This window comes from Aulonocara stuartgranti, assembly GCF_965226115.1.
Source record: "Aulonocara stuartgranti genome assembly, chromosome: 17".
Taxonomy (NCBI): Eukaryota; Metazoa; Chordata; class Actinopteri; order Cichliformes; family Cichlidae; genus Aulonocara; species Aulonocara stuartgranti.
Genome location: NC_138953.1, coordinates 3,284,937 through 3,311,193, shown reverse-complemented (window position 1 = coordinate 3,311,193; position 26,257 = coordinate 3,284,937). Strand labels below are relative to the sequence as shown.

General features: G+C 39.5%; 1 protein-coding gene and 1 long non-coding RNA gene across 7 annotated transcripts in view; both read right to left on the bottom strand.

Annotated features, from left to right (window-relative positions):
* nav3 (neuron navigator 3) overlaps positions 1 to 26,257 on the bottom strand; it is a 424,334-nt gene that overhangs the window by 87,394 nt on the left and 310,683 nt on the right. For all 6 annotated transcript variants that reach the window (XM_082510872.1, XM_082510873.1, XM_082510870.1 and 3 more), the window contains 2 exons: positions 20,640 to 20,708; positions 14,332 to 14,474 (listed from right to left, as the gene is read on the bottom strand). In XM_082510872.1, coding sequence (XP_082366998.1) covers positions 14,332 to 14,474; positions 20,640 to 20,708 — 212 coding nt within the window. The remainder of the gene's footprint in view (positions 1 to 14,331; positions 14,475 to 20,639; positions 20,709 to 26,257) is intronic.
* Positions 4,592 to 6,858, bottom strand: LOC309692437. Its single transcript, XR_014272308.1, has 4 exons — positions 6,844 to 6,858; positions 6,676 to 6,751; positions 5,753 to 5,781; positions 4,592 to 5,324 (listed from the first exon to the last, which is right to left on the bottom strand). It is a non-coding gene; the product is annotated as an uncharacterized lncRNA (long non-coding RNA).

Sequence of the window (26,257 nt, the reverse complement as noted above, 5' to 3'; positions counted from 1 at the left end):
CTCAGGTGTTGTGTTGTCCAGAACTGACAGGGGACGACTCATTTTCACAGGATTATCATCAGTTGGAATGAATATTACAGCACGTGAGCATTGCTTCATGTGAAGACCACATGCACGAGCAACACACTCCTGTGCACTGATCTCTCGCTTCTTTGAATATGCCTGCATGACGGCTCTCATTTCATCGCACTCATTTACACTGTCCTTATGGGAGTTCTCAATGACAGTTTTCAGGTACTCAGATAGCCCGCCCTCTTTTTTTGATATATATTTCATTAAATAATTTGCAGCACCAAAAGCATCTAAAACAAAGCTTATGTCAATATTACTGTTCCAGGCTTCAAGCAGATGTGGATTATAGCCGTTTATCCAAGAGTCTTTTGGATCACGCTTTAGTATGATCGTACTCCTCATGTTCATTTTATTCAGGTATCTCTGATATTCTGCATGTGTCAACTTGCATCTTTCCAAGAGCTGCTCTAAACTCATGGAAGCAGTTTCAGGTTCATTCAGCAGCTGGTTCAGTGGTCTGAGCTTGTTCTTTGCCGTTTCTACTTCCAGTGCATCATCCTCACTGGGTCTTGTGATCATTGTCTCATTGCAGGGTGGTTTGGGAAAACCAAAACGGCACCCGGAGCTTAAACTCCTAAAGCACGTCTTTGTGTGGTTCTTACTGTGTTTTTGCACTTCTGTTACTTTTTTGTACAGTTCAGGTTGTTTATGTGGATCAGGCAGCTGAGCTGTGATGTATTTGTTTATAAAATCAACAACAGTTTGCTCATCATCCTCCTCAAACACAGGAGCACCTTCTACCCACAGGAGGCAGTGTATGTGTGGGCTTCCTCTGTGCTGAAACTCAACTCTGTAAAAGTAGTCAATGACTTTGCCAAGTGGCTCTGCGGGAGATAAGAGTAAATCTCTGAATAATGCTTCAACTCTCTTGTCAAACATGCGCATTGTTGTGACAGGATTGCTTCTCAGGATGTCACACTTTGCTGACCAGTCGAGTCCTTCAAAATTCACTTGTTCACCTTGCTGCCTTGTTATTGCCTCGATCACTTCAGGCCAGCGCATTTCAGCAGCTGAAAATGTGCAAAAGAACGTGGGAGTTCCCAACTGTCTGATCATGGCAAAAAGATCTCTTGTTGTTTTCTCCCAATAGGCTGGGGTTCCTCTCAGAGGCTGCATGAATCTCACTGCATCTTTATTTCGCACCAGTTTCTCCACCTCATGTTTATCTTGTAACATGCCTGAGGTTATTTTTCTACCATCTCTGGTCAGAGGCTTTGCCTTCCTTAACTGTACTGTCATGCTGGATGTAGCCAAGTGTATTTCAGTCACAAACTGTGCAAAGAATAAATAGTTTGTGTCTTTGGCAAAACGATCATCAATGCAGAAAAGTCTTGATTTGAAATACCCACTGGGGGATACTTTGATCAGCCTTCTTTCATCAAGTGTGTTTTGGCCTGTAGGAAACTGCACAGGGAAGGCCATGGCCTCCAGTTTAGGTGTTTTGAAAAAACTTATTGGATTGTTTCTCTCTGCAGGAGCAACAGAGTAGATTCCTTCACTGAAACATAATATCTCCTCAGCCACATCAGGGGGCTGCAAACAGGACTCGAGTGCAAAACCACCATTAGTCAGTCCATCTGCTTGCTCTGAATCATCTCTCATCTGTTCATGCGATTGTTCACCATCACAGGGTAACATGTCAATGTCCTGTTCATTTATATTTTGTGCTTCACTCAGTGCATTTTTCTCACAGCTGTCAATTTCCATTAAATCAGCCTCATCATAATCGTCCTCATTCATGTTTTCATCATCATCATCCTCATCATCTTCATCAGGAAGAGTTGGATCACACAGCTCAGCATCATCTCTGATGCTCACATCCTTATACTGTGGATGAATCTGCTTGAGTTTATGCAGTGCTTGCACAAGTTTAGACCAGCTTACAGTCTGAAACAGCTGATGACCTTTGTAAGACAAGCGTCTCTTCAGCTTTACTCTGATCACCTGAGAATTAATTCTCAATCGAGGTAGTGTTTCAACAGTTTCCTGTACCTCTGATGGGACACAGACCACATTTCCTCTAATTGCTCTTTGTCTGCCTTTGGGAAGAGGAATGATCTTGGCAAATGGTATGCACTTGGCTATGAGATGTCTCTCCAGTATGTTGAGATCAGAAAGTTCAGCTGGAATATCAGCAAGATCCAACTTATTGGCAACAGCAAGTGCTGGCATGGATCCATTTTTAAGATGATCGTGGCAGGTGTGACATATCCACTCTCTCTTTCTCTCATCAGGCACTTTGCACTGCTCATTTCTGCAGTTTTCATCACAAACATGAACAAACTTTCCTGTCAAACATGTTGCAACTACATGTGGGTTTTTGACATACTTTGACCTTGTGCAGGGTCGCACTTGGTTTGGAAATGAAGCCTTGAAGCATACAGTACATGGGTATGATGGTCCAGCTTTGATTTGTGATTTGAACACAGATATGGCCTCGTTGATCACACTGTTGTCACTCTCTTGGGTTTGTCTGTTCACCCATCTGTATTTCCTTTTTATTTTCATTGCACATCTCATGTTGTGCATAATCCTGAATGCAAGATTACTTTGATACCTGTCTCGCATTAGTTGTTTCATTAGTTGTCTGTGTCTTACTCTGAATGCATTGTCACGTGCATAACGCTGAGTCACTCGAGATCTCTGTCTCTCTCTGAATTCAGGGTTTTCTTGATACCTTTTAGTTATATAGTTTTTTTGTTTTTGTCTGAATTCATCGTTCTCACAGTAGCGTCTTTTAATATATTGTTGTTGTTTCTTTCTAACTGTAGCATTCTCAGAAAAACGTTTTTTAACATATTGTTTTTGTTTCTTTCTGAATTCATCATTCTCACAGTAACGTCTTTTCATATACTGTTGTTGCTTCCGTTTAACTTCAGGGTTCTTTTTAAATGCCTCGCTTGTGCAAGACTTTTTCTTTTCTTTGTACTCTTTGTTTGAAGCATACTTTTGTCGTTCTTTCCTTTTTTGGTTTTCTTTTCTCTGATTTCTGGGTTTCTCTGATGCCATTAATCTTCTTCTCATTTTTTGCCTTTGTTGTTTATTAACTTTTTTCACTTTTTGTAAAACTATATCAGAAAGGTCACAGGCAGCAACATTTGTTATGGCAGCATTTGATTGACATGAAAAAGCATCACTTGATGGAAGGAAACTTAATTCACTGCATAGTTCTTCAGTTGGTATATTAGGAGGTTCATTCTGATCTTCATATGATGTGAACTGAGTCACGTGGACTTCTTTTTGTTTCACCGGTGGCATACAAATGGACATTTGACAAAAGATGTTCTCAGTCAGATCAGTCGTTGTGTTTCTCCTTGGAGTAGAGGGGTTTGCTTCATCAACAGTTGTATCAGAGTGAGTAGATGCCACAGCAGTGGCAGCTGTTGGTCTGCAGACTGTGTCTGTGATAGTATCACTCAGGTTGACTGTGCTCATACTGTAGAACTGCACAGGCTTCAGTTCATAGTTACAAGAGGGTGATATCTCCATCATTTCATAAGAATCTTGGATCCTCTTAATCATGTCACTGAGGAGTGTGAATTTCAGCATCACTGCTGTACCACGATTACGTGACTGTAGTAGTAGAGGAAGACCACTGGGTGTTCTGGAGTGTGGATCAAAGAAACCATATTTGCCTGATGTGGATCTGAACACTGCAATACACAATCCACTCATAATCAATAAGGCATACTGCACATCTGACAACAGGCAGCTCAGTCCTGCTTCTAAGCTGAGAAAGGTATCTACTGCTTCCTCTGGAGGTTCTTCAAATGTCCCATACCGGGAAGGCTGTGTCATGTCGACATCATACATAGACCAGCGAGCATCAACTTTGTCTGGCAGCTCATCGGTTGCCAAATGAATATTTTTAGGAAATCTTTTCTTGGCCTCTTTGTACATCACATCACCTTTATCCAAGACCAGATTAAGGTCAGCTGTAGTCATGTTATCATTCTCATGAAGGAAAGCAAGAAATGTGAGTGAGTTACATGTGCACTGCTTGTTTCTGGAGTCTCCATATTTGGGATGAGCCTGGCTGTGAGATGCACAGATATGTGTAACAGAGGGCTGGTTTTCAAAGTTCACTCTTTCTGCATGAGATGGTCCTGCCACATCACTGTGACGGCCTCTTTTTACAATATCAGCATAACCCACCTGTGGGGCACTTGACACCTCAGGTTGGTCTCTATGGTTTACCTGATGATCATTAAATTCATGCTGCAATCCAATCTTTACAGCATCTGCATAGGATACCTGTTGTACATGTGCAGGAACATGTTGACCTGCCTGTTTGACACCATCAGCATTGGTCTTTGCAGACACAAAGTCTTCTGCAGAGCTCTGAGGAAAATCACACTCAGCTTGTTCACATGTTGGTACTTCATGAAACTCATGGAACTTCTTCCAGCGTTGTTTTGCAGCTTGTGACTTTTTCTGCTTCCTTGGCATTTTTACACAAGTGTTTCTCTTAGTCTTTAGAAAATATGTTTATAAAATAAGAGTGGCACAGAGCAGGAGATGTTTTCTTTGTCTTTATATTTCAGTTTTTATTTCTCAGAAACAGATGTCTTTGTTTGTTTGACAGTTTGTCAGTCGAGAGAATAATATGCACTCTCTTTATTGGCTTGGCACAACTTAGCAGCAAGCGCAAAGTGAAAAACAGCTAGAGAGAAAATTTAGAAGAGAGAACAGACAGAGCAGGAGAAACACGGCTGGGAAATCACAATCAAACCGTGAATTAGAGTTTTCTTTATTTGTTCAGTTTGTTCTCAGGTAGAGGCAATATGCACTCTTTATTGCTTTAATGGCTTGGCATTTTTCAGCAGCAAGCCAAGAGTGAAAAACAGGTAGAGAGAAAATTTAGCAGAGAGAACAGACAGAGCAGGAGAGACACGGCTTTAAATCAAACCGCAGAGTTTTCTTTGTTTGTTCAGTTTGTTCTCAGGTTGAGGCAAAATATGCACTCTTTATTGTTTTATTGGCTTGTGCATTTTTCAGCAGCAAGCCAAAGAGTGAAAAACAGGTAGAGAGAAAATTTAGCAGAGAGAACAGACAGAGCAGGAGAGACGCGGCTTTAAATCAAACCGCAATAAGATTCTTGGTTTGGCAAAATTTCTCACAAACCACAGGGTGAAATACAGATGGAAAGAAGGCAGAGACAACAGGTGGAGTAGGACAGAAGATAGAGGGGTTGGGGGGTTGGGATGTGAGATAGAAGACTGGAGATCTGGTCCTTGTTCTTCTTCTGCACACTGTGAACAAAAAACAAGAAAAAAAATAATTTTAATAAAATTATATCACATGGTAATTGTATGAACTAATTGTGACTACTGAAAAAGGACAAAACAAATATTCAAGCTAAACTGTTGTCGGCTGCCATGTGCAAAAAGTTGCACAATTTGGCACTTTTTAAAAGAATAAATATTTAATTAAATTCAGCAATAATATTTTTAAATACAAATATGATTGAGTGAATTGTTAACTAATCACATGTAATGTGCAAAAATGTACGAAAAAAATATTTTAGCCCAATTGTTAAGCTGAACTTATGTGTATTTATTATAAAAATGTGTTTAAAAGGTCTAGCACAAAGTTTGAACCCATCACTTTAAAGCTTATATTAGTCAGACTCTTTTTTTAAAAATTTGGTGTACTTCTCTAACAGTATGTGCACACCTACCAGGCAAAGCACAGATGTGAGTCAAGTTCCTGAAAGTGTAAGACAAGAAATAACATGTTAGTTGTCTGTACAGTGTTATCAGACTAACAAAAAAACAAAGCCCACACGACATGATACACTGAACTTATAGTCAGCAGGGTAATTATAGAGTAATATAGCACACCAGCTGATACAGCAGCCATTTTATAATTCAAACTAATTAACTGAAGTATTTATTTAAGTACTTATATAAGGCTACTGTTAGACTGTTACTAGCCTTAGCATCACTGCTAACGCTAGCATTCCTGCTAGCGTTAGCACTTCAGTTAGTGTTAGCACTGCTGGTAGAACTAGCACTCTTACTGTTAAAACTGAGGCACAATGGCAATAATAAAGCTCATTTGTTACTTTTGTCTCACTGACCGCCAATAAATATCACAGGAATATCACAGGAATATTCTTTTTGTCAGTTAAAAACTGCTAAGGCTAGTGTTGGCACTATAGCTAGCGTTAGCATTGATGCTAGCATTAGCATCGAAGCTAGCATTAGCACTGCTACTAACAGCAAAAGTCATAAAGTACTCTTACTGTTAAAACTGAGGCACAATGGCAATAATAAAGCTCATTTGTTACTTTTGTCTCACTGACCGCCAATAAATATCACAGGAATATCACAAGAATATTCTTTTTGTCAGTTAACAACTGCTAAGGCTAGTGTTAGCACTATAGCTAGCATTAGCATTGAAGCTAGCGTTAGCACTGCTGCTAACAGCAAAAGTCATAAACCTATATAAATGGTAGCAAAGGTTATTCTTTTTTTGCTTTCTTTATTCTTTGAACTCTGTTGAACTTTAAAAAGACTTGATATGTGAGTTTAAATGTCAAACATGTATTTTTACCATCATAAAATTAAAACCGTGCTGTACTGAGTGTATTGTACTTACCACAGCAGAGAGCAAAGCGGAATGACGGCAGTTGGTGCAGTGATTAGTTAAAGACTGATGAGGCGTTCAGGTGGTGCTTGGAAATTTGAGCATCAGTTTGAACATCAATAATGAGCATATATATTTCTCTGTCATAGAGAGACAGAGAAAAAAATACACAAGACTCACCAGCATACAAATTGGTACTTTTTCTCTTTATGTCACTCATTCGCTTATACTCAGGAAAGAGGGCAACTGGCATTAAATTAGCAAATAAAAAGTATGTCATCTTGAACTGTTTTATGGATTTTATTTTAAGACTACTTTGAGCGTATTCGTGGGGAGATAAACTATACAGACTAAAAACAGAGACATTAAATGAGATTCGATTATTTAAAATGTGGGAAAATACACTACAGACAGGTAGATGCTGTGAGCTTTAATTATCCAGTCAGAAAAGATTATTTTAAAGTCATCAACTGACTAAAACTGCCGAGGTATGAAAAACCTGTGTGGAGAAGACAAGTCCACCAATACACAATCAACTTGAATTTAACAGGGCAATAATTCAGGGCTCTATTCAGTTAGCCTATATTAACTACTGACATACTGTTAATCTGTGGCAAAAGCCTGTCAAACCTGTCTTATTGTACCTATTGAAAAAGTTAATCTTACTACAACTGCTTAGATGTAACACACATTTTTGATTTAATCTTGGCAGAGTGAGAGACAGAGCTCGTTAAGCAGGCAGGTGTGAGCCTGGTTGCTATAGTGACTGCACCCAAGGGCTCCATACACACGGACACAGACATGTGGACTGAAATGAATTAATTGCTGAATTTTGAGTTAAAAATTTTGAATGAGATAAAAAAACAAAAAAAACAACCTGAATTTAACCTGAAAACAACAGTGCTGAACTGCTAAAAGCTGAAGGTTACACAGAAGAAGAAGTTGGAAAAAAGCTGAAAATGTTTTAATTGTAAATTAGAAAAACCTAAGAAATGAGAAAAGAACATTTAGAGTCAGAAAACATCTGAAAGAATATTAAAAGGTCATATTCTTTGAATCACTGAATGACTCAAATGTGATCCCTCCACTTGGATCCACACAGTTTAAAAAGTTGACATCTCTGAGCTTTGAAAGACAAGATGTTGGAAAGAGAACAACGATGGCGACGTTTTGAGGGTAAAATGATGGCTTTAACACTGTGGACACAGCAGCAGTTGAAAGAGAAGTGTTTAAGATTAATTTTGGCAGAGTGGCAGAGAGAGCTCGTTAAGCAGGCAGGTGTGAGCCTGGTTGCTATAGTGACTGCACCCAATGGCTCCATACACACGACACAGACATGCACCTCACTTTTGCTGCTTAAAATGAACAGAAAAGTCAGGCCGAAACAAATCGTTCCCAAATGAAAAGTACATGTCGTACTGACAAAATTCTTTCACCGTGAGCGACAGCCATGTCTAGTCTACCAAATTCTCAGTTTTCATGCCTGTGGAGTTTATTATATGGACGTGGTGACAGTGTAAAGACACCATGCTCTTCTGATTTTCAAACGAACCTTCTGAGCCATTTTAACATTAGAGTCTATGGAAGAGTTGGAGGGAGGAGGCTGTGCATTGGTGACATTTATGAAAGAACCATAACACCTAGTACAATAGTAAACACATTGGATGAAAGAGGACAGCCATGGCTACGTTTTGAGGGTAAAATCATACCTGTAGAGCAAACGCTGCGGACACAGCAGCAGTTTTAAAAAAGATTTTAAGATAAATTTTTTTGCTCCTCTCACTCTAGCAGTTGAGCTGCCTCACTCTAGCCCCAACATTCCGTCCCATACACACCCATTATAAACTCTGAAACGGGTGAAAAAACATCATGAAACTTAAACTGGAACTGAAGGAAAAGTATAATAGATATTGAAAAGATAAATACAAGTTGAATAGTTGAATGTCTTGTCTTCGTTTTAAAGTTTGAATGGTGGCTCTATGTCAATGTATGTGGAAGTAGATACAGTTTAAAGAGGAGGAATTTGAATGAGAATTTGAAGGGTCTCCCCATTGAAATACATGGGAAATTTTTGTTGAATAAAGTTGAATAAAATTAAAAATATAAATGTTAAAAATGAGAAAAATAGAAGCAATGTTGTCCAAAAGAATAGGAATCTAACGATGTTTGAATGGTTTTTCTAAGTTGAACGGTTTTGAAGGAGTAGGCTTTCAAAAAACGTACGGAATAGATAAAATATAATAACTAGAAAGTGCATTTTCTGAAGAAACTGCAGTGTGAATGCTTGAATCTGAATGTATGCACTGAAATGAATTAATTGCTGAATTTTGAGTTAAAAATATTGAATGAAATTTAAAAAAAACAAAAAAACAAATTTAACCTGAAAACAAAGGTGCTGAACTGCTAAAAGCTGAAGGTTACACAGAAGCAGAAGTTGGAAAAAAGCTGAAAATGTTTTAATTGTAAATTAGAAAAACCTAAGAAATGAGAAAAGAACATTTAGAGTCAGAAAACATCTGAAAGAATATTAAAAGGTCATATTCTTTGAATCACTGAATGACTAAAATGTGATCCCTCCACTTGGACCCACACAGTTTAAAAAGTTTACATCTCTGAGCTTTGAAAGACAAGATGTTGGAAAAAGAACAACGATGGCGACGTTTTGAGGGTAAAATGATGGCTGTAACACTGTGGACACAGCAGCAGTTGAAAGAGAAGTGTTTAAGATGAATCTTGGCAGAGTGGCAGAGAGAGCTCGTTAAGCAGGCAGGTGTGAGCCTGGTTGCTATAGTGACCGCACCCAATGGCTCCATACACACGGACACAGACATGCACCTCACTTTTGCTGCTTAAAATGAACAGAAAAGTCAGGCCGAAACAAATCGTTCCCATATGAAAAGTACAAGTGGTATTGACGAAATTCTTTCACCGTGAGCGACAGCAATGTCTAGTCTACTGAATTCTCAGCTTTCATGCCTGTGGAGTTTATTATATGGACGTGGTGACAGTGGAAAGACACCATGCTCTTCTGATTTTCAAAAGAACCTTCTGAGCCATTTTAACATTAGAGTCTATGGAAGAGTTGGAGGGAGGAGGCTGTGCATTGGTGACATTTATGAAAGAACCATAACACCTAGTACAATAGTAAACACATTGGATGAAAGAGGACAGCGATGGCTACGTTTTGAGGGTAAAATGGTGGCTGTAGAGCAAACGCTGCGGACACAGCAGCAGTTTTAAAAAAGATTTTAAGATTAATTTTTTTGCTCCTCTCACTCTAGCAGTTGAGCTGCCTCACTCTAGCCCCAACATTCCGTCCCATACACACCCATTATAAACTCTGAAACGGGTGAAAAAACATCATGAAACTTAAACTGGAACTGAAGAAAAAGTATAATAGATATTGAAAAGATAAATACAAGTTGAATAGTTGAATGTCTTGTCTTCGTTTTAAAGTTTGAATGGTGGCTCTATGTCAATGTATGTGGAAGTAGTAAGAGTTTAAAAATGAGTAAGTTGAATGAGAATTTGAAGGGTCTCCCCATTGAAATACATGGGAAATTTTTGTTGAATAAAGTTGAATAAAATTAAAAATATAAATGTTAAAAATATGAAAAATAGAAGCAGTCATGTCCAAAAGAATAGGAATCTAACGGTGTTTGAATGGTTTTTCTAAGTTGAACGGTTTTGAAGGAGTTAGATGCCAAAAAACGTACGGAATATATAATAATAATAAAGATTCGAATAACAATACTGTGAATGCTTTTCAAGCATTCACACTAATAAAGATTAGAAGAACAATACTGTGAATGCTTTTCAAGCATTCACACTAATAAATAAAGGAGTGTCTGCTAGGGTGTAAGTCTAAGTGGAACTGCAGTTATATGTGTTGTTGTAGCCAATCTATGTTAAAATAAAATAATTTTTTAACATGTGTTAAAGTGTATGGATCTGTTCTGAATGTGCTGGTGGGTTTGTGTGAAAGGATATCTGTACAACAACAAAATCAGTTTAAAGTCAATTAAAAAGGATAATGAACTGGCAGCCCCCCTCTTTTTCTACCATGAATAGGTTTAAAAGCTGAAATAAGTCACAATACCAAAGTTTCAAATCTCAGATGAGACCAAAAGAGCTAAATATGGATTGAAGACTTATCAGTTAAATGCTGGTGCAAAGAAAAAACATTTGCAGCTCCAGTAGCATAGCTGTTGTTTTGAGCGTGTGTCTTCCTGGCAAAGTCCTGGAGTTTATTCTTATGCTTATTCCTGCAACACTTATTGTTGCAGGAATACGCACAAAGGCATTTAGACTTTGCAAGGTATTAAATGGCTGTCTGTGGGAATAGTTTGTCAGCATGATAGCTTCCTAAGTGTGGAGTAATAAAACTTTACAGGTGATGAGATGAAAACGAGAGCCAGGTTAAAATATGTGTAATCAGATCCATTAGTCCCAAGTTCAACAAATATGTACTAATTACTTGTGTCTGCAACTAATAGTAATATATTACTTTATAGTTACTGTGTACTTATGAGTCTGAATATGAATATGTTGATAGCTGTTCCTATGTGGTCCCATCACAAGACTGTCTCAAGATGGTCATTTCTTGTCCAGGCAGTCATGTGGCACAGGCATAAACGTTGATTACAGCATACATTGTGAGTGTGTGTGTGTGTGTGTGTGTGTGTGTGTGTGTGTGTGTGTGTGTGTGTGTGTGTGTGACCACTATGCTGGCCCCCATCTTTTGAGATAAGTGAATGACTTTTACATATCTGATAAATCTGACTGCGAATGAAAGAGATGGCGAGCATTTGTGTGAGTCTGCCTGTGGTGTGTGTCTCTGCTTGTGTGTCCAGTCAATTAACCCTGTCTTCAGAGATTCCCCTTCCCTCCTCCCCGCTCATCACTTCCCCACCCCAGAGGCAGTTTCACAGCACCACCACACTTTTCACCGTGCAGTGACTTGCTGTTGCCGTGGCAACAGACTCTTATTTTCCTTTTTTGCCTCAGCGACCACGGAATTAAATGCCACTTTGTCTGGGTGGCGGTGGACCCTCTGCTAACAAATACAAACACACACACAAAGTCAGAAGCACACGTGCCCCTGACTCATGTATGTACTGACAAACCCTTCTGTTTACCACACAGTTAAAGACTGAAATTCACCTGGTGTGAGTTTCTACACACTGGCCACACTCCAGTTTAACACATTTGAACTTGCTCTGCTTCCCACTTCACATCACTGTGAGTAAGACAAATTATCGGCTTAAGGAAACCAGCACCTTCTCCACTCTGGAGTACTGGAGTTTCACAGCTGCTTCTTTATCTTCTTTCTGACACACAAACAGAAGTATTTCTGAAGTATTTGTTGTGCATACATTTTTTGCAAATCCTTACTAAAACAGTATGACAATGTAGTTTGAAAATATATGAAGGATGTTTCTCCTGTTTCGTCTTTCCCTTTTCATGTGTCCGCTGTTACAAATGCCCATACCAATAGATGGCAAACAGATAAAATCAAATAATATATTGACCTGGCCATTGGAGCTTATTGGCTCTGATAAAAAAAATATAGAAACAAACTAGAACGCTAGTTTTAAGTAAACCCTGCCCCTTTTATAGATCAGACAAGTCGACATCATGTACAAAAAACTGCCATGTGTAATCTCCATAATCTTAAATGGCTGTAGTACTAACAGGTGGAAACTATGCAAAAAGGAGGAAAATGTGATAAGTTTTTCTTAAATAATATTAAAACACTTTCAAACTCATTTGTGCAGTGGCCTGGCTTCATTATTAAAATGAAAATAAAGAAATTATGCATAATAATATCAAATAAATAAGAAAATGAAATCTGTAAAAATTGTTAGAGGTTGGGATGAACATTACAGCATTGTCTGCTCAGAGCTGAATACTATATTTGTACTTGTTTCCATTAGGAATCTGAATTTGCACAGTCACAATTAGAAAAGATGAAAAGATTTCACATTAAACGAGAACATGTCCTATAAGGGGCGAATGTAAGTAGCTGTAAGAGAGGAGGGGAAAAAGCTTGTGGCAGACACTTCCTGTATCTGTTTATGTGCCTTTTGATTTCTCTGCTACCTGTTTTTGGCCAGAAGGATCCGACTGCATAGCTGACATTTCCTCAACAATTGATCCCCCCTCCACTTTTTGGTTTGTCTATTTTATTTTAAACCAAAACACCTTTTCCCTCTCCCCTGCAGTGAAGCACCAGTCCTACCGGCTTATCTCTCCAAACTGAGGCTTTGTCTTTTGGCAAGACTCCACTGGAAAAAGACACATTTGCCCTTTAATACCCTGCGTATCATTTTCAGGAGAAAAAGGGGAAAATGTTACTGAAACCTTTGAAACTGTGACGTAACTAATAACCATAATAAACCTAAAAAAAACCCTGACATTTAAACCCAATTATAACTAAAAGCACATTAAGACTAATGTGAAATGTCAGTTTCTCAAGAGCTTGTTATTCCCCGTTTTTAGCAATTTTCAGTTACGATTGATCACATACTATCTTTCCATCCTTCTGTGTTATCTTTCACCTCCCTCTTCCACTGAAGAATCTGAAGTTTCAGACAGAAACTGGAAGGGTGAGTGCACATGTGAACTTTTAGGATGAAAAGGAAGACAGAGAGAAATGCAGCAAGCGTTTGCTGCAGGCATTTCACTGCTATCTCTGTTGGGTGCCATTCACTGTGTCTCTCCTCCACTACATCACCATCTACTGATCCTTTGCACTGTTTTCCTCAATGACTGTGCAGTGCTTTAAGAATAAATGCTGGCTGTCTTTTGTTAGAAAACATTTTTGCCAAAGTAAAAGGTTTGTTAATATACCTTCAGGAGTGGCGTTATTATTATGATGATGCTGAGGCATGAGAACATGTTTTAATTACTGGCATTGTGTTAGCCAATAACTCATAAGAATTCTTATGAATGAGCCATGACAAAATCTTAAAGCTATTATAAAGTGATCGAACGAGCCAACAGTAAAGAATTGTGTAATTAACACATTACGAATGGATATATTTACTCTTCACAGCAGAATGTGGCCATTAACACAACAAGGACTTTTCAGTAATTACTTTTCTGTTAAATAAAATGCCACACACTCACTCTTGGCCTCTGTAAGACCCTTTTCTCAAAAACATTACTCTTATTAGCTTGATCGTACTTGACAAAGCGGTTTCCTGGATTCACCCCCTGCTCATTTCTCAAGCAGCTCTATTCGTGCTGTGAATATTTTCACCACCTCCACTTAATGGTATCTATTCCAACTCAGTTGGAATGAAGAGCAGTGGATGATTCAGCAGACCAGTTAAGACTAGTGACATCAGCCTGTCTGACTTGTGTGAGTGGTGCCATCAAGTGGTTGGGATGAGGAATGGAAAATCACTGCCTCTACCTACTGCAGGAGTAGGCAACTCCAGGCCTCGAGAGCCAGTGTCCTGCAGGTTTTAGATCTCACCCAGGGTGATTAGTTCGTTACCAGGCCTCTGGAGAACTTCAAGACATGTTGAGGAGGTCATTTAGCAATTTGAATCAGCTGTGTTGGATCAAGGACACATCTAAAACCTGCAGGACACCAGCCCTTGAGGCCTGGGGTTGCCTACCCCTGACCCCATAGTCAAACTCTGTAAACACACTCTTTACCTCTATCGTTGCCACTGGCATACTGAAGAGGCTTGCTCTTGTCAATGCTGTTGAAGCTCTGGCTCCGACGGTTGAGGTTGGATGAGCCTGGGCTCCTGGAGGCCCCGCTGCCCGCAGCAGGTACTCTGGAGGGCCCTGGTAACCTGCAGGAGAGGTAGAACAATGATAAGTAAGATGACTGCACATTAACTCCAACCCAAAAAAGTCAAGGAAAGGTGGTTTATTTATAACAGGGGATACTTTAAAATCAACAGTCCTTTGTCAGTAATAACTTTCATCCAGTCATTCTGGAGTTCAAATGTGCAAAAGTCACCCTTCTTGTTTCAGGGAACAGCAGAATTACAGAATAACACCAAGGTACTAAAATGACCACCCCTTCCAGAACATCAAGCTCAAGCACGGCTTAACTAACTGATGACATCTCACATTAGCTTCACCTAAAGCACACGGAGATTTGGTGTCCCGTCACTTCCACTGAAAGCGCCTTTAAAGTATGCACTGTTACCTTTAACTGTTAGGCCTCGACTAGACACAATAACAGATGAGATACACATTGAGATTTAAAAATCTACAAATATTGGTATATTTTCTCACAAATAACCAGCCCTGGATTCAGTATGTGTCAGTGTGTAAGATGAAGAGAGATCAGAAGTCTTTGTTTCATCTTGGGCTAAGGAGGGAGGATAAAAGAAAAACTGTGTGTTCAGGTGCACATGTGCTGAGAGTCTGTGTCATGACAGGCTGATTGAAAGCTCAGAGCTGATCAGAGCTACTGTAAAGCCACGCGTGATATAAATATTTCCTTCGCTTCAAACGATCATAAAAAGGAACTACAGTCACATCTACCAGGGGGGTTTGTGTTTTCAGTCAGTCTACTTTTGAAACACACTTTTGCATCATTTCTTTCTGTTGACACAGTCAAAGCTGCCAGTGTCAAATGGTGATTTGCCATGCTGCAGCTGGAGGAGTTTCACAACTCCCAGAAGCGTGTTAAAAAGAAGAATCTCATCAAAAACCTGTTGTACAGTAACGTTATGCTGCATTTTTTATGTGGTGTGCCAGATGCATTCATACATCTGTTTGTTAGCACGTTTCTTCAAAAACACATTTAGCAGCTGGTTCAAAGATTTTGACAAGCTGGATCTATTTCTGCTGTAACTCAACATGATTTTTCCTTTTTTGGTGCCTTGGTTTCTCCCACAGATGCTTTACACTGTTTTCATGTTGAAACAATATCAAAATGCAGGTTTGAAAAAGGGCAGAGATAGCTCAAAACCTTAAAAAACGTTTATGGAACTTTGAAAAAAACAACTTCTGGTGAAATAGAAAATGTATAAGTCAAGATCTTCTCAGAGAGAGAGAGAAAACGCTGGACTGTAACAACTTGATGTCTCTGCATGAACTTTGCCATGACCTTAAAGATAATTGATTTGCTATGCTGAATATGTCGCTTGTCTGTATCGCAGATGGAGCCGAGATGTCGGAGGGAAACGTAATTTAGGCTCTGAATTGTGCAGTGGTGAAAAGCCCTCTGGGGGAAAAACATATTTCATATATTCCATTCTGTGTTTAAGGCTTTCATGAAAATAAACAAATGAAAGGACAGATTGACATCTAGCATGGATAACAAACCTCCTGACTACTAAGAAATCTCTTCCGCCACTGCTTTCGGTACTCTTCTATTTCTCTGCCACATGGGCCAACTATGATACACTTCATAGGAAACACAAAGTGCAGTTCTCTCTCACTCAATATGCTTTAGTTGAGAAAAAACATTATTTTGATTTTAAACACTGAATTTCAGTGTTCGGAGCATCAGTTAACTGCAAAGCAATTCACCACCAACAAAAAACAATCAGTGACCAAATCAATACGAGTAGAGTTTGATCAAGGAACAACAAAGTTTTCTCAGTCCTTTATTTCCCTAAAGTATCACTCTAAGACTTTAAAATGAGGGTGAGTAACAGAGCCAAATTAAAAGCTGCTGACTGCCCTCCTGACACGCGTGAATCTGCAACAACTGAGGACAAGCTCACACTGACAGTCCAAAACACTAAGCGGGTAAAATACGCGTCCCATCTCGTGGCACACGATGCTATCGTTTTAATTCTGACTGACACAGGTATGAAGGTTTTATGCACAAATTTATCTTGGAATTATAAGACAGAAAATCTCATCTAGGGGATTTATTTACTCATCTGCATCTGAACTTCAAGTTTAACTCTGGAAAATGTGTGAATCGCTGACAAATCTAAAATATTTTCACACATTATGCAAAAGACTGGCTCCCACCTAGTCTTTTTTTCACTGCACAGGATCAATTTCCTTTATGTCTGAAAACATGCCATGGCATCGATGCAGAAATTCGCCGTATCAACCAAATCGCCTGGATGAAGGTCTTATTAAAAAAATAGCTGCTGAAAAAACTGCTTCCAGTGCATCATTAAATATCACTGGAGCAGGACTGTTTTTTATTTTCCTGGGAAGGTAGCTCAGGTAAACAAAGCAAGTTAGTTACTAACCAGGTATCTCTTCCAGTCTGTGATGCAACAAGGAACAAACAAAGCACTATATTAAAATCCAGCAATTATATTATGGCAGCAAGAAGCAAATTATTTGGATCTAACTACAAAAATTCAAGGCAACTTGGGTGTCTCCCTCAGAAAATGGAACAAGGCGCAGCAGGAAGTCAGAACAAAAACTGCCAAATATGTCAGCCCCATGTGCTGAGCAATGAAAAGATGGTTTTACACAGACAAAAATAAAATATGCTCCTGTGCACAAAACTTCATCAAGAGGAACAAATGTGTCCCTTACTCGCACTTCCCTTCTTTGAATTACTATATGATTTTGCATCCCACTGTTCATTTGTAGCAGACGAGCTGACTGTTAAGAGATGCTGATCCAGGCCTGAGCGCAACACTGGTGCTTTACCCGAGAGGCCTCGGTGAGCTGCAGCAAGAGGTGGTTCTCGGGTCAGAGCTGAGTCTGCCATTCACAGAACAAAAACAGATGGAGATGTATAGTAGCATGCACATAATGCAGAACATTGCGCCCAGAAATGCATACAAAGGCAGACTAGCGTTAATAGTATATATCTGCTTTAATATATTTAGTCTGCACGAGAGGAACAGACGAGATTGATAGACAAAGACAAAAGAATGAACAGATCTAAAAGGAACAAAAATATGAAATGGGAGGGGGGATGAAAGTGCACACAAACAGGGGTGCACATCAGAAAAGGAAGGCGCTGTAGCTGCAAACCCCGACAAGAGAAAATGAGAGATAAACAGTAGGAAATGAGATGGAGATTGAGGCAATTCAGATGGTAATCAGAAGTAGTTCCTTTTATCATAAGATTCTTTCATCTTCCAAAATACATGTTTGATAATACATCGGCAAAATGGAAGAGAGAAAATGTGATGCAATTCCTCGACAGGGAATTTGTTTTAGACTGGACAGATCTGAGGTGAGGTAGGGAGGTGGGTGAAATCCTTGCAGAGCAAAGAGAGTTCTCTGCCCTTCACAATGTTGTGCCATTGAGTCTGTGTATTCAAAACAGCCCTTTCCTTATCTCATGACTAGTTCTTATAACATCTGTTATAACCCTGTATTTGCAAGAGTGTAAGACATCTGCTCTGACACATCTGGCCCCCACATGGCCACTCAATGCCACATCAGGCTTATTAAAATGGTAGAAAGATACCGCAAGTAGGCGGGTGGCCAGCAAACTGCCAAACATCACTCCCTGCTGCTAAAATGAAGGCCACACCGTACCGACATTTAATACGCAACATCTAATGTACACTCTATTTGAAATCATGGCAGCTAAACTAATAAAACATGTTGATGGTTTTATAACTTTCAGTGTGTTGTTCAGCTGCTCTGATATGTCAAATGAAAGCAGAATAACTCAAATAACTAAATTGTCAAGACTGTGCTAACATGAGCTGAGCAAACAAACAGGAGATGGACTTATGGCAATGAGAGAAAGGCAACTCAACTCAAGGTCCACTTGAGATATAAAATAAATTAACTTTTGCAATATTTCTGAGTTGAATAAAGTGTCACCATCATTCAACGTCACATATTCTACTGAAATTAAAACTGTACTTACATTCCTACCCATCAATGGAACTTAAAGCTGTACATAATCCTCATAACAGTGGAAATTAACGCTATATTTTCAGATCATGAACCCAATGGAAAAATAAGAATGGACAGAGAACAAAAAAGAATCAAAAACCGACCCCTTGGAAACACCATGTGAGAAAGAGGTGAAGGATGAGAATTGTGTGTCTACCAAGATGTACAACTGGAGTTAAGGGCACAAAACATAAAACGGATAAAGTGTTGTGTTGTCTGACAGTACACAGAAGTTAGTTAGCATCCATAAGTCCTGAGTAGTGATGTGTCGGTTGCGAACGAAATGGCTCTTAGAACCGGCTCTTTTTAGTGAGCCGAACCGAAAGAGCCGGTTCTCTAAAAAGAGCTGGAAATCCCATCACTAGTCCTGAGTGGTGATCCACAAAAAAATAAAGCACCTAGCCCATGGTAGTGTCAGGTATTAGCGCAGTTTATTCAGGAAGTAAATCTCTTTTGTTGTAATTCAGGTCAGATGTCCACATCAAAGGGAACTAGATTAAAAATCCACAACCCATTATGTGAAACATATGAATAGCTATTTGTTGACACCACTTATTATGCACAGAAAGCCAAAACATAACCTGCGCTTATGTTTCGTTTACTGTTCCAACATCAGAGAAGGCAGATTATAGCAAAGAGCTCAACACTGTCTAGCTGATATACAAAATACAAAAATATTTAGCACAGTTTCCACCACTGACAAAAGGGAAACAAAGAGCCTGAATGTGACTGTGTCAAGTGAAAAGGCCAGGTGTAAACTGGATAGGTCCTTGAGTGCTAGCTAACAAGCAAGCACCTCAGACATTCTGAGGTAGTAAGAAGCACACTAAAGCTCCTAGTACCTTGAGGGAAACATTCCTCACCACATTCAGCACAGTGCAGCATGAAAGACACACAACAATTTATTTCTATTTTAGAATTGCTAAAACTTTCTTGCTTCGGGGATAACAGAGGAGGCAACTCGTGGTGATTAAAAATAACTTCTCAGAAGGCAAGAAAGTAATTAACTGTGGTAATCAGCCTTGAATGAAAATGAGATGGCAAGAGAAGAGTGCCTGCACTGTCACCGCTCACTAATATAAGTGATTTGTTTGTGTGCGCGTGCGTATGTGTATCTTCATCTGTTTGTGGGGAATTAAAGAGCTATTTCTGCAGAGCGGCAGCAGCAGTGATGTGAGAGGGCAGATTATCACCCATAGGGCTGGAACTGCTGGCTGCAGCATTTTTGCCATTGCTCAGTGGTGGCTGGAGAGGAATTATTTGCCAACGTGCTGGTTCCCACTGCTTCTGAGTTGGAACAAATGCTGCAAGCATCAGACAGCTGAAGGAGGCTGTGCACATGCAGCACGTGTGGCTACATTTTAAAGTGTATGTCTTGCATGTATGTGAAAAATCCCTTTTATCTTTGTTGTTCTGGTCTGCCCATATCTGGGAATGAATTTCTCACCCTTAATGCTCATGTTTAGAGCTGTTATAAGTTTACCAGCTCACACAGGACACAGGTTCCCTGCCTAGCAGCTATATCAAAGTGCTTTGCAACACTGTAGTTATTTATTCAGCATCTTTGTCAAGATGTTTAAAAGTGCTAAGGGACACAATACGCAAAAAACATTTCTTAGGCAGCACAGGCTCCCAGAGGTAAGCACCGTCTGCTCCGAAGCATAAGGTTCTGTGCACTGGTATAACTGAATCCTCCACTAAAACAGTAATCTCACTGAGACTGAGATTGTGAGATTGTCAACAGGAGGTAGCATCCAGTTTTACTCATATTTATTTAGAAACAAATTCCTAGCAAGCATCTTTACAGAAATACTGTATCCATGTAGTGAGTACACACCTTTTGTGATGGACTCATAATGTTTAAGGAGTCTGTATTTCATGTGGGAACATAATGGCACAAGCACACGAACATTTAGCACATCACATTCTGCTCTTCACTGTCACACATTCGTTCAAACTACCATAAAGCTACTGCAGCTACATCCTGAGAACCCAAGAACAAAACACAAAATTCTTATAAGGTGTTCTGCCTGTTGACCTCTGACCTGACTGTGGAGAGAGCAGCTCTTCAAAGCCCTCCCTGAAAAAAAACTAAATTGCACATATTAATTAGCTTAACAAATAAAATAAAGACATTTAAAGATCTATTTTTCCATAATTACCTGGTGTTTTTCTTCTGTGGTGAACCTATTCCACTGTGGCCTGGAGGACTTGCATATCGTGCTGTGAGACTGAGGAAAAAGCAGAGAAGATGGGCAACACTGTTAACACAGTCAGATAAGAAATAAGCCCAGTGACTTGCTGGAATTTTCTTAATCCATGTCTTAATGTAATAACGTGTGAGAGGGGAGCCATTCAGATGTAAGCATAGGAGGGGGAGAGAGATGGACCAAGGGATAGAAGAGAAGAAGCATGTGGTAAATACTGTAGCATGCCAGTGCACATTTCTTTGATTTTTCACATGATGGCTCACACATGTTTGTTACCACACACTTATGACTAGGCCAATAACATCTCCTAATCCATTTATAGGGCTGTTGACACACACACACACACACACACACACACACACACACACACACACACACACACACACACACACACACACACAACAACTTTCACAAACAATTTTCTGAAGGCATGGTTTGAAGAAACACACAAGACAGAGGCAAAGGAAATACCCACAGCACCAGTCACAGTTAGTCATTGGCAGAGATGGGAATGACTGTTACAGGAAGGAAACTCTATTCATGTTTGACATGTTTGTAATTAAGCAACTTGTAGAATGTATTTTCAATAAAGATGTGCTTTTACTGACCATTTGTATATCTGGTAAAGTCCTTCTCAATTACCATGGTAATCTGACCTGCTTTTAAATGTTAGCTCCTACGTCATTTGTTTGTTTTTTAGTGAGAAAATAGACTTAAAACAATGGAAACATTAGCTACCTACTCCTTAGCTGCCAAGATGTTAACATACTAGTGTACTAAACAATAATCTGATGATTAAATGATGTTAAATAAAAGCATATAAAATAGATAAAATTACAAAAATGAAAGATAAAAAATAAACATCAAATGTTCAATTAGGCATATGTGATGGCAGAATCATGTTACTAGCTAATGACAATAAAACAAACAAAGATGACAAAACTTTCAATGACCACAATAATTGTGGATTCTAACCAAATCAATGCTTTGCTAGCAGCTGCTAGCCCTTTGTCCGGAAGACACATTTAACTGCTACATATTAGACAAATTTAAGCTAGTTCCCAGAAGAAACCCTTTGAACTAACATTACCTTTCACAGGCTGATCACAGGTGGAAACCTGAGCTTTCCAATCATTGTCTTGATGAATGAGAACAAGATGAAGTTCAGTAGTAAAACCTTGAATCTGTCCTCTACTCAGAGTTTGCAGAGCTGCTTCGGCTGAAGGACAGAGGAAGCAGCAAACACCAGCAGTCTGTTTAGAGCTCCTTCTTTTCTGACAAATGAGAACAACTCCTTCTCTGTTTTGTGTTTGTGGGCTGCTGGTTTGGCACTGGTGACTGAAAGTGGACAAGACGGACAATAAACTACCTATACTGGGTCATTGAATGAGGCACAGCAACTATCTTCTGTAAGTTCGCACCACTCAGCTATTCATAAAACTGATTATGAAAAAGTGCTAACAGGTTTTACATTATGATATTTCAGGCACAGGTGACACCCACCAAAAGATGATTAAAAAAGAAAAAACTGGTTTAAAGAAGAAATGACTACAAAACCTGCAGTACAATTATATACTACAGAAATGAGGATTAGGGTTCAGCAAAATCTTTAGCTGTTTCCTACTTTAACAGAATTTGGCCTAAAAATGTAGAAGTACAATAATAGGCTGGTCTAGGCCTTTTTGCAGTGATTTGATTAAATATGCTGAGTACACATACATCATTTTGTAGAATCAATGAGAGCAGAAGAATCATTTTGTTCATAAGTTAAACTATGAAGGATTAGGCCCTTTTACGGTGGTGGGAAAATTATTAACTTTTCAACTGTCCATCTTTACTATAAGTTCCATTTCTCTCTCTCATCTTTCTCCATTTACACCTCTTGCTCCAGACAATTAAACTCCTTTTTAACCCACCTGTGATGAATGCAGAGCTGCAGTACATCTCTAATTGCCTTTGCAGGTTTTCATGACACCTTGTTATTCTAACAAGCTCCTGAGCAGAGAGTAGAACGCAATTATAGTGACGAGCACCTTTGCATCATGTTAATAATGAACTATGTAATAAATGATACATCAGTGAATACTCGCAACAAGACACCCACAATGTCATCTCCTAGTAGCATGTAAGTGTTCCTGTAAATATTCTAAGAGGTCTTTACTGCACAAAAAAGCCAAGGTGTGACAGTTTAGTGGAGCCTGTCACATGCTAAAGTGCTCTATCAGCATTTTGGGGGGAAAAGAAGGTGGAGTCTAAATTTGTGCATTGTATTTCTTTCTAAGAAAACCTTTTGTCCTTCTGCTCTCTGTCCTTTCTCTCTTTTTACCCATACTCAGAGTAAAGGGCTGTAAAAGGCATGGATGAGGTAATATCTAAAGGCAACAGAAGCTGCAGGAGTATAACGAAAAGGAAAAATAATGCGGGAGTTCTAGCAGTATATGGACAGTAAAAAAACCTAGAGTGTTGTGTTTTTTTCCATTACAAGACCCATCCTTACCCTCACTTCCAACTATATTAAATGTAATGAAACATGAAGGCAATGGTATAGTCTCCAGCCTGGGGTGCTAATCCAACCCACAACATTCCAGATCATTCCAGTGTGGAAAAAAGAAACACCAGAACACATGAGGGCAGGATCAAGAAATGGTGATGGAATAGGGGTGGTGGAGACGAGAGGGGTGGGGGATTACAGTCTGTCACTTTTCATTGTATACAACATACATCAACGTGGCCTCTCTTTAATAGTCCGCGACACTGCAGTGCATATGCAAGCCATATTGGATACCATTGCTGTGCTATTAATTTCAGTTTCAGCTTCCTGGTAGCCACATCGCTGAGGTCAGACACAAACTAAAACTGATGGGTTTCAGAGCCAAAACGTGAGGCATCTGTGTGCTCGAATCACTGTGATGATAGCAGGTAATAAGATGTCATCTGACCTTGACATCAGGGGATGAATTTCCAACAAAGAGCGTTCAAGCTTGAGTATCTCACACAAAGCCACATACCTAATTCAGCATGTATCAACTCCACATCTACTTTACAATAATGCTGGCTAGGCAGCAGTTTCTAAGCAACATGCTGCAAGTAGTTGAGGAACTTGAATGTCACAACACCAATAAAGTAACACACCATTCAGTAAGAGGTTGAAAGCACCAGCAATGTGCAAAAATGATTTCTGACCTGCCATTTATTCCTTTACCCATTTATGGGTAAAGGAAAACCAACCACCTCTTAGTAAAAGATGAGATGCAAACAGCAAATTCATCACTATTCCACATCTTCAGAGGCATTATGCCACATGACCAAATGTGGTGCCGTGTCCAGAATAACATAAAAACTGCATATTTTGCCACTGGATTGGAACATTCTGCAGGACACAGTAGAAAATTAAATACTGCTATAAAATCAAGAACAAAATTTCCAACCAGGCGCATAGCACTATTGGAGCTGGAGCATGGATAATTAGCTTCAAATACATACAGTACAAAACTGGGTTTTTACAGTGTAGTATCCCATTCATTAAATAAGCTGTTGACAGACTAATGTCTTGAACACACTTCATTTCAACTTCTCACTGGCAAACATCGTGTCCGTATTAACAGCCTATAATAAAAAGCTAAACATAAAACATGTCATATAAAAGGCTAAACCAACAAACAAGAGGAACTGAACAATTTACCAGTTCACGATGCCACTGAGACTAATCCATCCTCCTCATGTCATCGTGTAATTTCCAAATATTGTCCAGTGCCTGGATGCTACCACACACACACACTCTACAAGATCCAACTATACCTATGAGATGAGTCAATCTTGGCCAGGATGCTTGCTCTCCCGTATGGCAAGCGGCTCTTCCTGTCGCGAGACACAGCGGTGGGCAGACGCGAGGAGCGCCATACCAGTGGGTCAACGTGGTCGCCCCGGGACATGGCGAATAATAAGAGGGAGGGTTTGCTGTGCCCTGCCAGGCCTGGGCCCCCCTGCCTTGTAGAGCACTGAAAGACTGAAAGACTGTGGCTCCGGGCTGTCGTGCTGTGTCCGATGGGGAGTTCCCCTTAAACACATACAGAGTCACACTCATCTCATCCCCTGCCCTGGAGACACCAGCTAGGCCAGCAGGTGCTGTCTATAGAAAGCTCCCATACCACAACTACAGATGAGCAGCAGCCCAAATGAATCTCTGTGTGTGAGTGTGTATATATGTGTGTGTATCTCTGAGGAAGAGATCATTTGCAAACTTTAAAACAAAATCCATTCAGACATGTTAAATCTTCAGGGTCGACTGGAGCTTACGGGAGCTTGCAAAAATGAGAATTAAAGTAGATTTCCATGAATAGATTTAATTACATTTCCATGTTTTGAGAGTGAAAAGGAAGTGGAGCCTGCACCAGCCAGACATGAAGCCTCACACAGAAGAAACTTACAATGCTTTAATATCATCTGAATTAGACATAATATGAAAAGTAAATGTCTCCCTGTGCTCTGGTGGTAATTACTCAACTTCATGGAGTCTGTGTTTCTTTAATATACAGTGAAATGTTCCTGTTCATGTGTGTAATGTATTATTAAAATATAGTAGTACATGTGCTGAAACTATGAAGCTATGATACTCGACTCAGCATATTACTTTAACACAAGTCTAATTATCTGATTATCGTTGCGGTTAACAAAACCCCTAACAATGAATGAATGAATGAATGAATGAATGAACAATTACGTTGTGGCGTGTTGCCAATCCTGCGTGTTGCCAATGACATACATTAAATTATGGAAAGTGATACTCGGGGAATTTGGTTGAGAACATTAAATCACCCGTTTATGATGTTTGAGTCATGCATTCATGACTGGCTCATTCTGACTCACACACTGACACTCAGACACACAATTCAGAACTGTGGGACCTTCTTAAAACATTGCTTTAAAAACCAGCAACAGCTCATGAGATTTCAATTGATGACAGGTCAAATTATGTTGCATCTCTAGACTGTTCTTAACACAATATTTTTCCTGATTTGAAAGCAACATTATCAATGAGTTCCTTCATTTCCATCCTTCCTTCTGACCTTTGCAGACTGTCTTCAATCAGCTATGGATGTTGTCACATTTTGATAGCTTATTTTTCACAGACAGACATGGACTGATCCTCTGACCTCTAGAGACGGACCGATCCGGACCGATACTGACCTAAATTACTGGATCAGATATTGGAGAGAAATAAAAAATGTAATCGATCCATCAAATATCAAAAAAGCACCTCACAAAACTTGCGACATGGCGTAACTCGGCTCATAACCTTAGCAGTATGCTTCACGTGATAGAGCGGCTGTGGCGTGTGAGACCTGTCGGTGGTCTGGTTGAGCATTTGGAGCCTCGCTACCAAACCGGCATTTTATCCCAGAGAGAAGTAAAACAAGTGTGTAAGTTCATCTCTGAATGTTTGTAAAGCATTCCAGCATTAGGCTTAACAACCGATATATGGAGCGACTTGCCTCTTCTCTCTCCCTCCCTCTCCTGCTGCTACTTCAATCATGAAACTGATCAATGATCAGCTGATCAGCTTTTCTGTC